General features: G+C 44.3%; 1 protein-coding gene across 2 annotated transcripts in view; it reads right to left on the reverse strand.

Annotated features, from left to right (window-relative positions):
• Positions 1–784: 784 nt before the first annotated feature.
• Positions 785–17856, reverse strand: part of COP1 (COP1 E3 ubiquitin ligase) — a 123330-nt gene continuing 106258 nt past the window's right edge. For both annotated transcript variants that reach the window (XM_041420182.1, XM_041420181.1), the window contains exons 19-20: positions 3800–3844; positions 785–1902 (exon numbers count right to left, since the gene is read on the reverse strand). In XM_041420182.1, coding sequence (XP_041276116.1) covers positions 1885–1902; positions 3800–3844 — 63 coding nt within the window. In that variant the 3' untranslated portion in view covers positions 785–1884. The remainder of the gene's footprint in view (positions 1903–3799; positions 3845–17856) is intronic.

Raw genomic sequence — 17856 nt, forward strand, 5'->3', positions numbered from 1 at the left:
CACAGTGACTCAGGTTACTCATACAAGGGAGACCTGCAGGTAGCATTCCCGAGCAGGACACAAGCTGCTGTGCTCTCTTCCCTCTCCTTTCCTTCTCTCCTCACTCTCCCCCCGCCCAGTGACACACCAGAAATCATGGAAGAAAACCAGCATGCAGCACTTAAAAGCCACACATCCACCTCTCCCTTGGAACTCAGCACCACTTTTCTCCCCACTGGACTAGACTCTCCAGAGCTACTGATGTTGTGCCCCACATCCTTCTACCTCTGAAGGAGCACAGATGACCCCCTAGAAACATGCACCAACACTGAACCAGGACAGAACCTGTCCCCAATTCTGCCACAAGGCTTCATATCCCTGCTTCTTTACTCATATCCTCAAGAGTATCCTTGCTCTTCTTCCCTGCTCTGTGCCCAAAGGGTGTGAGAAGATTACACAATCCTCCTGGGAAGTCAGAGTCAGGCTTTTAACATGTGGAGGACAAGAGACCTGTGCAAGGTCCCTGCATCAATCTCAGCCCCTGTGGCATGAAGGAGACACGTTCTGCAGTGAGTGAATGGAAAAGGATTCTGTTTGCAAACCAAAACACTTCCCACAGGTATCACTGTCTGCACTGCACCTTTGACACCCACAGCACGGAAAAGATGCAACGCCCACCAAATGCACTTTGGAGCTTAATGAATTCTGGCAGCAATCCTGGCAGTTTAACCTGGCTGCTGCTTGTGAAGACTGTCTGCACCTTCTTATCTGCTCTGCTATCTTGCCAAGAAAGCAACAACAACTCTCAGCTTCACGGTTTATTCCCCCTCCATATGTACAATTAAGTGTATGCATGACCATTAAAAATAAGGCTACTTATATCATGGCTCTGAAACACGGTACAAACCAACTCCATCCCCTCTCTTGTTACAACATTCAAGATGCTTGGCTTCCATGGTGTGCAGAGAGGGGCAAACACAACCAGACCACACAGGCGATTGAGTGGTGCGGGGCTTTGGTAACTGGATCTAGAAGCTTCCTCCTCTAGCTGAGACAGTCAAACACAGCCAGGTCAGTGGGAGGCAGATCTTTATCCCACGCTGTCTTGGCAAGGCCAGTCCAGGTCCCAGGAACTGCAGGCTCCCTCATCCCAGCACGTTGCTGGTGGCAGGTGGCCCACATGGACAGGAGGACAACTTAATCCTCTCCTTTGGAACTGCCCCTTTGGGGCAAGGAAGGGGTCTAAGGAGAGAGAGGAGGAAAGGGTCGGTGTCCTTCTCTTCTTGATGACTAGAGGACTTCAGTCTCCAGTGGTGCCAACCTTGGTGACATTTCTCAACATATAATGCATCTAAAAAATAATTAATAAATCAAAGGAACAACAGAACTGTATCATGATGGGATTTCAAAGTGGATTGCTTGCATGTCCAGGTAAGGCTTAGAGACTTTCTTTTTTCCAGTGGGGATGAAGAAGAGTCCAGATGAAGGTAACTGGAGATGTGCAACTGAGGACAGCCCTGTGTGCTCCTGTAAGCTCCCTTCACAAGTAAATCTGTTCTCTTATGCAACAAGACAATCTTCCAGCTTCAGCTTGTGGCTCAATAAATTTTATTATTCCTTTTGTTTTTATTTAAAAGAATTTGTTTTCCTATCATAAAAATTAGACAACCATACCACCACCACCACCAGCAAAGTCTGTGGAGTTAATGTTGATGGCAGACAGTTTACTGGTGCTACCAGTGTCTCAAAATGTCCTAGGAAGTCCATAAACGGAAAAAACCCAAACATGATCGTTTTGGGGAGGAACATCAAGGTGTTTTTGGTTTCTTGTCCCACTGTGGTTCCCAGATGAATACTGTAGCATATCAGCAGGACCAAGTACCTCATGCCTTGAGAGAAAACCCTTCATACCAGCTCCAGTACCTGGTTAGTAAGGAAGACGAGACATTTAGAATAGCAATTTATGACATTCATTATTTCCTATGTCAGCATATAGATCTCTAAGACAGGACTGACCCTTCCATCTCCACCCCTTACCCTTTATTCACCAGCATGCAATAATATCCCACAGATGGGAAAAGCACTTGGCAAGCATCCCAATTTTGATGTCTGCTTGTGTGATGATAAATTAGCCACGAAGCAAAACCATCCACAGCTGCCTTATTTCCCCTCATCTCAAGCACACAGCTCTTGGAAATCTTGTAACAGAGATCAGAGCTTTTGTCATCCCAGCCCTCTGTGCTCTTGTTTCCCTTGTCCAGGCCGGGATGGAACAGCAGCATCTGAAGGCAAGGACTAGAGACAGCAGAAAAGTGCCTGTGGGGCTGACAGAGTCTGCCTGAACCTGGTTTGGCTTCACTGGGAAAAGCTCTAGAGCTGGAGCTCATGGGTGATGCCCAGTGTGGCATCTGTCCCCAAAGTGGGGTGGGTTTGGGCACACCCAGGCCCTTCCCAGACCATCCCACCTTCCTGCTGCATGCTGTCAAAGGCAAATGGAGATACCAGAGTTCTGACAGCCCTGGCTGTCTGCACATTTCTCTCTGTCTACCTTTTCTCATTAACAAGCAAAGTGCGTGAGCAAAACCTCTCCTCTCTAATCACTGCTTTTGCTGCTGGATTCACTTCAAAATATCAAAAGCTTCTGTGCATTTTGTCCATTTTCCTAAGGAGCAGCTGACCAAAGTAACCACCCACCAATTCCAAAACATGATATATAAATAAATCCCCTAGGAATGAGAGGCTACAGCATCACATGCTGCAACAGGAGTAACCCAGCCACTTGTGTCCTAAAAAAGGGGGAAAAAAATCTTGACATGCAATTAAACACAGACTACTCAGGTCTCTCACCGGTCTTGCATTTTTAGTGATTTTCCCATGTTCAGACCAGCAGCTCTGGTATGGCTCCAGAGAACTGCTATTGCCACAGAGATGTAAGGGACAATCAGGACCTCAGCCTCATGACAGTGACAATGCAGTGTGAAACTCTGCAGACAGCAAGTAAATGTCTTTACCAGCAGCTCCAGAATGCTGCCAGGGGTCTGGGCTACAAGCTTAGGGCATTAAGCACCAAACCTAACAGCATGATGGAGGTCAGTGCTGCTGTGCAGAATGTGGGATAAAGTTCTGGGTTTGGGTTGAGTTTGGTACAGCCCTGGGTACTGGTTTTGCTTGGCTGACAGACACATAAAGGACAGTCTTCTCCGTATCACTTGACATTCCACAGACAGAAATACATTGAACAGACACTCTGGAAGACTTAATTAAAGAGCTGAAAACCTGGTACTAAGCACAGGGAAGGCTGATGCTTTCACAAAACCCCATGCTGGCAGCTGCTGTCTGTTACCACCCATGTGAGCACCAGAGTCAAAGACAGGGAGCATCCCTGCTCATTTCAGTGCTGCTCCAGCCAGCTGCACCCCAGGAGCTCAGCTTTCAGCCCTGCTGCCTCTGCAGCAGCCAGAGCACGGGCTTGGGTTAATGCTGGTGAGTTAACACTCAGCCTCTGCTGCCATGAGAGCCACTCAGCCTGGGAAGGTGTTTGTGCGAGGCCCTCTGTGCTGCCAGGACTCCAGGGAGCAGCAGTGGGTGCTGGATGGCCACCAGCAACTCTTCCACACCTCACTGCAGCTGGTTTCACTGCTGGGGCACTGCCTGCTCACTCCACTGTGTGCCAGAGGCAAATACATCATTTAAATTGCAAACCTCCACAGCCAAGTTGACCTCCTCTAATGGTTTCTCCTGGCTGTTCAGTGTCTCTGACCTTGCTCTTTGCTATCAACAGATTCAACTGTTTAAAGGCAAGATGTGTAAAATAACTTACCTTAATTGTACCCTGACTGTTAGCAGCAATAAGCACGTTGGACTCCTGGAAAAAAAAAAAAAAAAAAAAGAGGCACTATCAGAACCTGCCATTGCTTTCCCTGCCCCCCCCCCCGCCTCTTTTTTTTGGATGAAGCATCAGAGAAGTAGTTATTTTTATCTTAAACATTAGAAGTATATCTAATTTCAAAGGGATTTAACTCTTCCTATATCTGAGATGTTTCAAGGCTAGAAGTCTTTATAAGTTATACTACCTTGAAGAATTAGAAAGCAATAATCCTTAGTGCTTGTACAGAGCTTTAAATCTCCAAAGCAATTTACAAACATGAATTAATTCTCACAGCCTCTCTGTGAGGTGGACTAATAAAAATAATAGTTATTTCATCTTTTGGCAGCACATGGACAAAGATCTCCAGCACCCTAACTAAACCAACTAATCACCGTTACAAAACCCCTCTAGCTCCGAGGCCAAGAGGCTCCAGATGAGCAAAACAAACAGGAGAAGAGATTAGACAGCAACAGCAGATGCACCCAGTTTGAAAGGGAAGATAAACAGAGAGGGCTCCAGCCCTGCCTTAAGCAGAGAGGCAGCATCTATTTACCTCCTGCCAATTGATGGAGTTGCATTTGGAGATATCCCGGTTGACTGCAAATTAATGGTCTGCTGCATCAGTCAGGCAACCCCCAGGCAAAAGCTGGAGAAGAGAGAGCGTCTTCTCTCCAGACCGCGTTCCTCACGTGACCAGCAAGCACAGATGCACTCTCCCCAGCCAAAATCCTATCCAAAATCTACAGGGAAATCCACACACAAGCACTGGGGTGCTGGCAGGAGCCCCAGAGATGTGGGGAGAAGCACTGCTCCCAGACAGGGGTCCTGCAGCCGTCCTCGTGCCAGCAGACGCCGCGCGCGCTGCCGAACCGCCCGCAGCGAAATGATTTCTCTCAAGACAGTTGATATCTTTTCTGAGACGCATTTTGAAATTTCTGTCGCTGCTCCTATCCATCCCCAGACAAACTTGCTGTAATTATCCCATCGCTTAACACATGCATTTTTAATGAACTCGGTGACTAGAACACACCCTGCTCCAAAGGGAGTGGGGAAGCAGCTCAACACAGCCCCAGGCTGGCTGCGTGCTGCCTCACCATGAAGTTCAGGACTTTGCACAGCCTCCAGATTTGGGGCAAAGGAAGAAAAATCCCCTTCAGTGTGAAAATCCATTTATCAGGTAAGAATAGCCTTGTGGTGGACCACTGGGCTAACTGACACAGATAGATTTGTTCACCCTGGTACAATCATTAGAGGATTAGTTAAAACTGACATTATCTCACTAATGATCCTCCAAGTCTAAGCTCCTGAAAAGAAAGTATATCCTCAAAGGAAGAATATACTGCAATTTCTTTTAATTTGGTGGCTAAGAATCTAATGCAGTGAACTCTCAGCTTCTAACATTAAAATCAAAACCCTCTGGGAGTGGGGAAGCAGATATAAATATTATCTGGGCACTGAAACAGGGACCAGGATGCCTCATAGGATTCTGGAAGCAAGGGAGAGGGACCAGCAGCGATCTACTGTGCAGTGCAGGAGACCTGAACTCCTGAGTGCAGATGATGCAGGGTTTGAATGATTCCTGTTTGCACTGTGAGTGACTGGCAATTCACCCTGCTGCTGCAGTCTGCTGGGGTGCCACTGTAAATGAACTCTGTTCCAATGAACAGTTTTACCTGCTAAAGAAAATAAAAATGCCAGAGGGTAATTTACTCTCACTCCCTTGTTCTTCAGAAGCCCCTGGGTGTTGGATTTTTTTCAGCAGGGTCTGAGCTAATCACTGCTCTGCTGCTTTCATCCACAACCATGAGATGTAAACAGAAGCAGACAGCAGCAAAATTAGCACCAAATCTGTCACTGAACAGTGACTTGCTTGTTAAGGCACTCTAGCACTGCTTCTCCAGGAACACAGCTAAGTAACTTGTTTTTAATCCTCCAAAGAAACAATTCACTTCCTTTCATGTAGCCTGTAAAACAGTCAATATACTCAATGTGTTAAACACCTAAAGAAGACATGAAGTTGTTTAGATCTGCAGGTTCGTAGCTGTGCGCACATTAAACCAATCTTTTTGCCAGGACATGTATGAATGGAATCACCAGGACCTCACAAGAAAACCACCATCACCACTGAACTGGCAGAACACCTTTTCCCCAAACACACTGCTATGACTACCTGTAGCACTGAGGCATGAAAAACAGGGCCTCACCATCCATTGTGGCTGCATGTTCTACTTTACCATAACCAGCTGGTGCTTCTATGCAGGGCAAGAAGGTTTAAAGCCTGGCCTTACTCATCCCTTCCATTCTTGCTGCCTGCAGGAGCCAGCAGCTCCCAAAGCAGAGGCACTGGGCATGTGGAAGACCCAACCCAACTGAGTAATCTTGCTTTGAAGAAAGCAGTTATTAAAATGACTCTTCTACACATGAATCTTCTCCTATGACAAGATTTTGTGCACCTGCAGCCCCTCTTAGCAGGAGGGGCAGAAAGAACAAGCTGCTTTTGCTAAAACAAGACTGAAGAAGAAAAATGAACAAACATAGCAAAGATTGAGAGATTAGGATTTGCTGCCTGGCAAATAGCAATATTTTGTTCTGTGTGGCTGCTAATCTCAGCATTTAGAATCTTGGCTCTCTTAAGGCAATAGAAAAAAAGCTCTGGGGATGTCAAAATTATGCATCTTGACTTTTAGTGTTACTATGAACTAGAAAATTTAATTGGCAAATGTAGGTGCATATCAGGATTCATGTTAATATAGGGTGCAGTTCCAGAACTGCTCTAACATGCTCCAGGGCTGAAGTTCTGTGACTAGAACAGACCTATGAAAAACTTTCTGCATCTGCCTGCTTTTTTTTTGGACTGCAGAGACAGTGTTATGGGAAATCTGAAGGGCAGTTCCTTGACACAGGAAGAACTTGACACCACCACGAATTTCTGTTATTACACATACTGGATACATATTCACAAGGAGGTATCCATTATGTAAAATGAGGCTGTACATTGGTCTTGAGTGCAAAGACAGACGTGACAGGAGCACCTCTGTCCTGAACCTGACACATCCCTGTTTCTCCAGTCTGAATATGACTGCTGGACCCACAGCAACTTTAGAGCATTCACCCACGGGATTTGAAGGGACTTTCATTGATTGCACCAAAAAAAGAGAAATTTTTGCAGCACATTCTTGATGGCAATGAAAAACAAAATCAAGTTTAGGACCTTCCAGAGTATATGAGATACCTGCTAGATTCATCATTCAAAGGAATTATTCACCTGGTGACAGCTGGGTTTTGAAGCACACTGATTTCCTTCCCTCCAAGATGAGCCCTATTTTGGATGGCCCTGGGGAAGCAATTTGTACAGGAAAGGAACAGAGAAGAATTAAAGTCTGGCTGACTGCTGGTATTCATCCAAGAGTAGTCAACATTAAGACAATCAGAAATGCTCTGGATGTTTTGTGAGGTTTGAAGAAACTCAGCTGAACAACTCAAAAGTTGTCAGAGCTGCTCCAGTGCAACAGGGAGTCAATGACAGCTGAGTTGGAGCTCTTCCACTCCTTTACAGCTTTGTGTAAGAAAACACTGCTGGGAGGAGAGGACACCTAAATGAACGTGATCCCAGATGGACAACTGGGAAACCACACACACATCTCCTTGAAGGGACACCCACTGATGGCCAAGTGGGCTCAGCTCCAGGGAGTGAGGAAAAGCTCTGGACAGACCCTCCACACTCCCAGTACTTGCAGGGCTCCTCTCTGCTACTCCTCCTCACCAATAAAGATGCCTTGCTACAGCTGCAGGAGCTACACATCCTTCTCACCAGTGGGCTCATGCAAAATCACAGCTGAGCATCTTAGTCTTCCTCTGTTGACATCAAACCTGTCCCAAAAGGCCTCAAAAAAGGGCAAGATGAGCACAAATCACTAACAATTTTTTTCCATTTGAATACAATCCTTTCTGAGACTATTCCTCCCTTGCTATCCCACACATATCAATCCTTGAATGAGAAATCAGAAGGAAAAGCTGAAGAGATCATTCCTTAGTATGGATGTGTTTCCAAGTTATATGTGCACATTTTCACATGAAGGACTGGAAATAATTTTTGGGTCTTTCACCACATTATAAATAGTTACAGGCCATAATGTTTGCACTTCTTTGTTATCCCTCTTTTCTGCACAAATAAAGGAGATTGATTCACCTCAAACTTCCAGCACAGCCATCACTCAGATAAGCATGAGTTTCCTGGATTTTCAGCTAGGTTTGTTCTATGGATTCAGAGTTAGGGTTCTTAAAGACCTTATTTTAAATAACAACTTCTCACCTTCCCTCCCCAGCAGATGTTTTGGCTAACAAATGGCTGGTTTTTCAACACTTATTCCAAGGAGCTGGAGCCTAATTAAGCAAAGCTGTTGAATCAGTGGGAAAATCACCGGGGTGAGAAAGCTTGCACTCAATTGTCTTGTTATTTACATGTAGAATAAAAGTATATAGTTGAACTAAATCTAGTGCTGTTTGTACAGCAACTCCATTATTTAAGTAAATTTACTCCTTCCTTACTGAAGGTGGCAACTACTACTCTAGTGCTGGCTTTTAGGACAGAGCTGCAGACTGTCTGCAAGACATATTTCACCATATGCAAGATATATTTCACCAAAACTTTTTCCATCAATGTCACACATAAAGTCTTTCCACACATGTAAATGTGCAAAATTGGTTCCCCAATAGAGCACCACTGCTTGACTGCTCTTCATCTTGTAAGTAGCAGATTCTAATGGCTTTTCACTCTAATTCTCTTGAGCCCTGGTTATTTTCTTGCTGTATGACACAAGTCAGCTTTTTGGTTTTGAAAGAAAATTACAAATTCTAACCCAGGAAACACAATGAATGTCCAATGTACAAAAATCAAGAGGTTTTGAAAAGCTGAACTCATTAGATCCTTTCCCAATGGGACAATGTGCAAATTTTGGGGTTTTTTCCCTATTTTTGTGATACAACTGTTATCAATGAAAGGTGCCCAGTGGGTTGGTTGAAGTGGTGCACAAACCTCTATTTCTCTGTAAACCAGAATTTACTTTCTATGCCATCGTGCTCACCTAACATTAATCCTTTCTGAGCAAATTTAAAGGAATATTTATAATCTATATTGTGAACGTCAGGCTCAAGCAGAAATTAATTACTTTACACCAAGTGCTTCTTTACAGAACAAGGTCTGGCATATAAAAGATGTTGTACCAAAATATTTTAGGAGCTGCAACACCCAACTCTTTAGGTATTAAACCTGGAACAGAACATGCACGCCTAAACTGTCTCTTTTAATCCTCAGAAACAGTATTTTTATCTAGTTCTGAAGGTAATTCCTTTGTACACAGTGAGATAAAGCCTCTTTAGGCTTATCTGGGCCCCAGAAAAAAAGAGAAAACTCAATACATCTGAAAAAGGTGTTTTCTGTACTTCTTTCTATCTTTTGAGTTTTCAAGTTCACAAATGCTACACAATTATACCCAGCCAGCATAACAAGGATCTTTCCTAAAATATTAAGCCACAGATTTAAAGATTATGGCACTCCTTTGACTCACTTTCTGTAGAATGACTTGCTTACAGTCATATACACATATATATAGTTTCTTCTTATGTCAGAATTCATGGGCACACTCTAAAGCTTTTTCTAAAAAAGTTTTCAAACAAATTAGTGTTTTCTACATCATTCTACATCATGCAGAGTTTGCAGCTTCCACACAAGATGAAGTGCATCTCACTAGGAAATCTGTCCAGGTAGAAATTCAGCATCTCCTTGAATACCTTCCCTTGTTTTTCAGTAATTCCAGACTCCAACCTCTGCACCTGGGATGCCTTTATCAAGTTTTCTGACACTTCCACATCTGGTATGTCTAGCTGCAACTCAACACACATGACTGCAGCCCTTTTTCCTACTCCCTGAAGTAGTCTTCTCATTTTTGGATTTTACAACATGTTTTTCTCCTTCTATTCAGATCAAACCCAGCAGAAGAAGATGCTGTGTAACTGGAAGCTTATTTGTTATCATGCACACCCAGGTCTGCATTCACAGCTCATGGGTGCCCTCAGGAGAGCAGCACGGCTTGCTCCAATGACACACTCAAATAAGCAGTAAGCTATCTCTCAGCCAAGTGAGAAACCTCTTCTTCTTAACATGCCCTTTTCATTTCTGCATGTAGCTCTCAAAAAACAACATCAACAAGGCAACTGAAGTAAGGGCTAGAAGAAAACAGAAGTACACACATACCCAGTGCTGTACACAGCCATCAATTTCCTTGTTTCTGTGCCATCTTCTGAATTCAAGATGGAAATGGAGGCCAAAGAGATTGATGGGGAGAAGGCAAAGAAAGCTCTGCAAGGCAGGAGAGCCAGCCAGCAAAGCCCACCCCAGGTACTGCTGATATATTACAGGCAACTGCCTCTGCAATTTAGTCATTCTAGAACAAAACTGGTATTGATGAGCATCTAACTTATTTAGAATCCAAGATGGGAAAATCTCATTAGACACTTATTATTCTGCATCTACTGCAAAGCAAGATACACAGCTCTAACAGCTGCTGCACACTCCCCCATCAGGCAAGGCAGGGAGACATACAATAAAACCAAATTATTCTGCTGTTAACCCTGCACCCCCAAAGCACAAGTCTTCCACTCCTCTCTGTGTAGGAATATTGAGTTCCACTCCCCATTTATCTGTGACAGGGAGTCTAAAGTTACTTGTTCCTATAGTCATAAATTCTGGGATATCAGATGCTCCCCATAAAAAATATGGTCAAGACCTTGAAGGAACTGGCAGCAGTATATAAATACAGCTTACAATAAGCATTCAAAAAACATATACATAAACATACAACAACATTAATATCAATACTGTAAAACCACAGGAAATGGCAAGGCATTAGTTTAGTGAAGACAGCTTTTAGCATCAATTCTTTTAAGACTTAAACTCCCAAATATTCATTTGGCAATGCAATACCATACATTGCTTAACAACTGCACAGTTTAAGACCTGCATTCCTACTGCCAATGTCTTCCCCCTTCCCATCCTATCGTTTGCTGCAGTCAATCATTACGTCATGCTGGAGGTGATGTATTTAATCTCTCCCTAGCCAAGGTCAGGCTGCCCTGCCCATCAGTGCACTGTGGGGCAAAATCAAGCCCAGGGTGTTATCATTAATATTGCTATTGCATACGTCTCCCTTGCAAACTCGCATCAGGAACAAAATACACAATCTGGAGGAACAGCCACCAATCTGCATGAGAGTGTTCAGACATATCATCTAAATCTGGTACTTTTAGATTTTGATTTTGTGCAGACTAGTGGCAAACCATCAGGGATCAGAGCTGTAAACAGAAATCAGTAGAATGTGAAAAGCCTTTTCTGTTCAAGCTACCCTAAATCAGATAAGACAAGCAATCCACCCTACAAACACCAGAGCTATGCAGCCCAGTCCCAAAGCACAGCAAGGACCACAGCTCCCAGCTGCTGCACTAGGAAACAATGGGTGCAGGGAAACTTATGAGAGAAAGGTTCTCCTCCCAGAAGATGGCTGGGCGCTGGAACAGGCTCCCAGGGAAGTGGTCACAGCACAGCCTGACAGAGCTCAGTATGCATTTGGACAACACTCTGAGGCATGTGGTGGGATTGTCAGGGTGTCCTGTGCAGGGCCAGGAGTTGGACTTCATGATTCTTGTGGGTCCCTTCCAACTCATGATATCCTATTATTCTATCCCAGCTGCTTGGTCCTCTTTAATTTACAGCACTGTCCCCTTACCCTTACTGTGAAAGGCAAACTTCAATCTGCTAAAGCCCTGCTTCATGTTCAGATGGTTCTGTCGTGCCTTTTTCACACTCATGGGCATGCTTCTCCCACCTCTCTTATCTTCTCTATTCTTCTTCCAAGTCAGTGATTTCTCTTCCAGCTCAACTGTACCCAACACTCCTCAGCTCCCTCTTTCAAATAACCTTCACACTTGAATCAGCAATTCCCTTACTTGTGCAAGAACACTTGGATCTTTCCAAGACCATCTGTCCCATATTCTTCATAGGGCTTTTGTATTTCTGAGATCATTGTCCCTGGTATGGCATTTCTCATCAAAACCTTACTTTCAGCACTCTCTTGTTGGTTTCAACAGCCTCTTCCACAGTACTAGGTACATCTTTCCATCTCCTCTTCCTCCTCTAGTGAATTCACCTTTGAAAATCATGCTTACAGCACAGTTTCCTTTCCTTTCCCAGTGTCATTAGTTTCAGTCTCTAAATAGCTGAATGGTAACTGGCTTAAAATTGATCCAACCACCTTGATGCTAATATTTTAAATTATTAAGTCTTAGGTCTCTAAAGCCAATAAATCATTTATATGTGCACATTTAATTAATAATCCAATCAGTAAAAACAACTTTGCATTCGCACCACACGTTTTATCAGAGGAACCAAAGACACATTACAACATTAATTAAGAGTAATAAATGTCCTGGTGAGGTAGTAAAGTATTATCCTACATGTGGGGAAACAGAAGCAACACACTTGGTGGATTTGCCCAAGGTTAATCCAGATGTTCCCAATGAGGTGTTAAACAAAAAAGGCAGGGATGAGGGTATAACTGAGGTTTAACTCTCTTCATAAGAATTCCTGTTGGAACTGCAGTATTTACTTATGTGCTGATGGGAAATCCATTCCAGTTGCATTCCTTGCCTAAAAACAATCGAGGCACAAACCACTGCAATCAAGTGTGCTGAAAACCAGCCCTGAATTGTGACAGCCAGTCACGGTTCAACATCCCCAGCTGGGGGTTCTGAAGGACACTTTATGACCTTCCCACACCACAGTCCACACCCACACCCCTGAGCTCATGAGATGCTGGACACTCACCTGCTGGTCTGAGGTCCTAGATGTACATGAGTGTCTGGTAGCTCCAGGTGCTTCAACAGCTCAACCAGCCCACAGGGAATTTCATACCAGGCTCCCATGCAAGCAGGAGTTCCTGAATGACCCAAGCTAACCTCTGGAGACAGAGGTCTTGCAGCTGTGTAACTGGTGGGTTACATACTGGCCACTGCTAGTGGGACAGGCTGGGAAAAAAACCTTCCTAAACCCCTGACATGTCACCATCCCCTCAAGGCAAAAGTGGAAGAACTATTCATGCATCACAACCAGAGATGGTGGCAATCACTACAGGAAGATGGGTTAATCACAGGTTGTGTCAGGAATGATGAAGGGAGCCAAGCTAAGCCAGGATGGCTAGGTCAGCAAAATGGAAACACTTTGGCAGAAACTCATGAAATCAATTTATTTAAAACTGATAATGGATACATACTCTGCTACTGTTCACTTTATATGGTTGGCTGTCAACAATCTGGGGCAGCCAAGCTGTCTGGGCAACACCTGGTATGGTGGGGTGACCAGGCTGGAAGCCAGGTGCCCACCAAAGCCAGTCTGTCACTCTCCTCCCTCAGCTGGACACAGGAGACACACAGGCTTAGAGTGAAAATGAGGACAGCCAGAGATCACTCTCCAGTTACCATTACAGGCTCAACTTGGGGCAAATCTGATTTATTACTAATCAAATCAGAGTAGGATAATGAGAAATAAAAGAAAATCTTAAAAACACCTTCCCCCCAACCCTTCCCTTCTTCCCAGGCTCAGCTTCACTCCTGATTTTTTCTATCACTCCCTGCTCAGGGACAGAGAGGGACAGGGAACTGGGGCCACAGTCAGCTCATCTCATATTGTCTCTGCCATTCCTTCACTTCTCAAGGGGAAGAGTCCCCAAGTTCCAGCATGGGGTCTCTCCCACTAAAGACAGCTCACAAAGTGCCTCAGTGTGAGTCCTTCCCACAGGCTGCAGTTCTTCACAAACTGCTCCAGTGTCAGTCCCTGTGTGGTCACAAGCCCTGCCAGAAAACCTGCTCTAGAGTGTGGGCACCTCTCCCCACATGTCCACAGGCCCTGCTGGGAGCCTGCTCCAGTGGGGGCTTCCCACAGGGTCACATCCTTCTTTTGGGCATCCACCTGCACTGGCACGGAGTTCTCCATGGGCTGCAGGTGGGTCTCTGCTCCCTGTGGACCTCCATGGCTGCAGGGGAACAGCTGCCTCACAGGCTGCAGGGAATTCCCTCGTGCCTGGAGCACCTTCCCCCCTCCTTCCTCACAGAGCTCTGGGTGTGCAGCAGAATTGTTTCTCACATCCTCTCACTCCTCTCTCCCTGATGCAGTTGTGCAGTATTCCCTCTCAGCTCATCTTAAGTACATTACCCCAGAGGTGCTGCCAGCATCGCTGATGGGCTCAGCTTTGGCCAGTGTTCACAGTCCATTTGGAGCTGGCTGGCACTGGCTCTGTTGGACAGGAGGGAAACTTTGGGAAAGTTCTCACAGAAGCCACCCTTTCACCCCCCCCAACCAAAACCTTGCCACACAAACCCACCTAGTACATCTCATCTCCTGCAGGTTGTAGCTTTTTTACCCCATTCTAATGAAAACCACCTCCACTCCCAAGACTGATCTGACAGAGATAATCAAAAAGGGGCCAGCCTGAATTCTGACATTTTTAGTGTCTATGCTTTATGTGTAATAACATCCCTTAAACATATCCAACCATTTTTAAGTAGGACCCCACCACCAAACCAAAGCCAAACCCTGATACAACAGCATCCTAAACCAACCAACTTGGAAAGTTCTGGACATGCATTTAAATCCTGACCATTGCATTAGTGGGTCTCAAAATAATGTTGCAGGGGGACTGGAGTGCTCCATAAACACATTAACTCTTCTAAATGTTTTGCTTATGCCAGCTGGAAAAGAAGAATGATGGTTTCACTGCATCTGCAAGCTTTCTAATTGTGTTAGTGGATGGGCCTGAAGTCTGGCAGCCATAGAAATCGAAGTCTTCATTTCTCTTTAGGCCAAGAACAGTATATTTAATAGCAACAGAAATGGAGTCACAGTTCCAAGTGTCAGCACTGAGGTGCTGTCTGAAGCAGGGAACAACAGCATATGTTCAAGCTGAGGCTGCAGGCAGGGAGTGTGGGGAATTACACATCTTTGGGGAAAGCAGGGCTACAGCAATAGGAAGAAACACACTAGGAAAGCAAAAATATCTCATCCCTGGAGGCTGCTTCCACCCAAAGGGCTGCAGGCTGCTTGGGGGTAAGAACAGACCAGAGAAGGATACCTGCAAGGTGGCCCAACTTGTAGCTGCATAAACCACTATTTATATAAAAATATATATTTATAAATTTTTTCCTTTTATTTTCTATGCAATACACACATATCATAGAAGTCACCTCACCAGGACCTGGTGAGATAAAAGAAATGATAAATGGTTTCTTGTAGAGAAAACTCAAGGCACAAACATTAACATTAGCACGCAGAGAAGCTTCATGAAATTATACCTATACTAATGCTATTTATAACATATGCTGATTTGGGGAAAAGGACTTTGATTTGAGAAATGAAAGTTTAATTAAGGTAAAACAAAAATTTCCATTAATCTTGATAGAATTCACAGTCTGCTGCTCTCCTTCACCATCCACTTCAGCTAATGCTATCAAGGATCAAGAGCAGCCCTGCGTACCTGAAACCTCCTGCAATGCAGACAAGGCTGGGCAAGCTGTACCAGAGCACGTGGCCCTCCCTAGGCTTGGGAAATAGGACACTTTGTCTCCTCAAGATATTGCTCCAAAAATGCCCTGAGTGCAGTAGGCACATGTTCTCACTAGCCAGGACACACAGGAAAATGAAGAAGGGATGTTGATAAAGTTGAGAATGGCAAAGAAAAATGGCCAGAGCCTAACACCTGCAGGCAGCTTCTGATAGCATGCATCTCATGTCACAAGCACAAGTTTTCTCTTGACCAGGTAAATTCCAGTTATACTTAAATCTTCTCCCTGCATGAATTCAAGTCATAGAGTTTGTATTAAAGACATTTCCTGTCTTCTGTTCCCATGGTACAGGTAAGCACAGGTAAGGATGGGGCAGCAGAGCAGAGTATCTTCCCCAGCCAGCAGAACCATCTCCTACACACCTGTGGCCAAGAAGGGGTTTAGGGCTGGCTTGGCTCACAGCCAGTGAGGGCTCTGTAAATCTATTGTAACTGTATGGAAGAGGGAGCTGACCTGAACTGTGGCCAGGTCATGCCTGCAAAGCTGTTTGGAAGACAGGGATCTTTGCTTTGTACAGTGAAAGACGCTGGAATCTCTGAAAGAAGATATTTCAAAGCCATTTTTGCAGGTCAGTTTTCAAAGTAAAGCCACAATTCAAATGATCAGCTTTCATGACAATATTGTATGGTATTGATAAAAGACAATACAGTAAATGCATTTTAATAAGGTCTGACTATATAAAAAGTGAAGAACTTCATTAAAATCATGCAGAGTAAAGATGATATACATGAAGTTGCTTTCAACATCCTACTCCTGATGCTTTCCCCATTGCATTTATCTGAGGGGAGAAGTGAGTGAGAAGACAGCAGCTATGCCTTAAGCATTAAGAATGATGAAAGTACAGTTTTATAGCTTTAATACAATAAATGCAAAGCATGGCATCTTCCCTGCTTCATTCTGCAGAATGAACTATTCAAAAGATAATAATGAACTTTGCATCATCTAGAGGACTCAATTGTGCCTTCTGCCTGCTTCCCTAATCTCAGCCATCTAAGACACTCCTGAATCCAGAAGCATGAGGGAAAACAGCAACTAAAATGCATCCAAGAAGTCAAAAATTACTGGGTCATTCAGGTGTAGAAAAGCATTTTAGATTTGAAAACAAAGGATGCAAAAAGAACAAACATAGAAACCCACCAAGGACTGAGATTAAAGTCAGAAGCAAATACAGGATGTCTTAAAACAAGTTCATTGATTGTGAAAGGGAAAAAAAAATCCAAATTTAACACAAAATTCATACTAGACACAAATTCTCGATTCTTTCATTCACCTTCCAACTTTCCCTCTCCTCAAACTGCTCATTCACCTCCCTGCAACTTACCCTCCCCTAAGGAATACCAGGAGGCAGCCCCTGAGTTCTAACTGCATTTTCTACTCCACTTAATCCCATAGATTTAAATGGGCAAAATTAGCTGAATTCACCTATCAGGCATTCTCCACAGTACTAGAGGAGAAGGCACCTGAAGCTGTAAGATGGGCTTTCTTTTGTTTACAGCTTTTAAATAATTCAGAGAGGAGCTGTCAAGTTGAATCTGCAAAGCTCCCTTGACTTTGGACTTGTGCTATCAGACTGCTTGCCTATTGTTTATAAAGACAAAAAGGAAAACGTTACGGGATCATATGTCTGCGCGGGAGGGGAGTCAAGGACTAGGAGAACAAGGGCTGTCAGGACAGAAGTCATAAAAAATACAGATGGGAAAGCAAAAGTAGGCAGTAGGTGAAATACAGATGTACCAGCAAAGCAGCAAGAGCAAGTTGCCAGTTTGGTTGTGCTATAAATACACAATGCTTGCAGTTTCTTGTACAATATGATGTCGTCCTTTAAAAAAGGAAAACCCCAAATGCAAATGGTAACTTCAATTAGCAATTAAAAGCCCAACTTCCCAGCTATACAATTGCAGCTGCCTCTCCCAGATCTGTCTCACTTCTGCAAACCCATGACAGCTGTCAGGCAGTGGGCCAGCACTTAATAATCATTCCCAGACCTCAGACAGCCCAGTTCCATCCTTTCTTTCCTTTTTTTTCCTGGGCTCTTTGGGCAGACAAAGATTTACTAGATCCTACCTGGGGACACCAGCAAACCACAGGTGATGGCATCCCAGGGAGTTCATACTTTTCAAGGTGCCTTTTAGATTTTTTTTCTTTTTAAGTGACTCTGTGGCATGCACAGTTCTGATGGGGTTTTGCAGAGTCATTTTCAATCAAAGCTGCAAACCTGACTATAAAGCAAATGACTGTTTCTTGAAGCAGCAAGAATGGAGAGGGGAGGGAAACCTCAGGACATGCAGCCTGCTCCACTCTCGCACATCCCTCCAACCAGAATGCAATCACCTCTACAGCCA

This window comes from Onychostruthus taczanowskii, unplaced genomic scaffold, assembly GCF_017590055.1.
Source record: "Onychostruthus taczanowskii isolate IOZ18803 unplaced genomic scaffold, ASM1759005v1 scaffold63, whole genome shotgun sequence".
Classification (NCBI taxonomy): Eukaryota; Metazoa; Chordata; class Aves; order Passeriformes; family Passeridae; genus Onychostruthus; species Onychostruthus taczanowskii.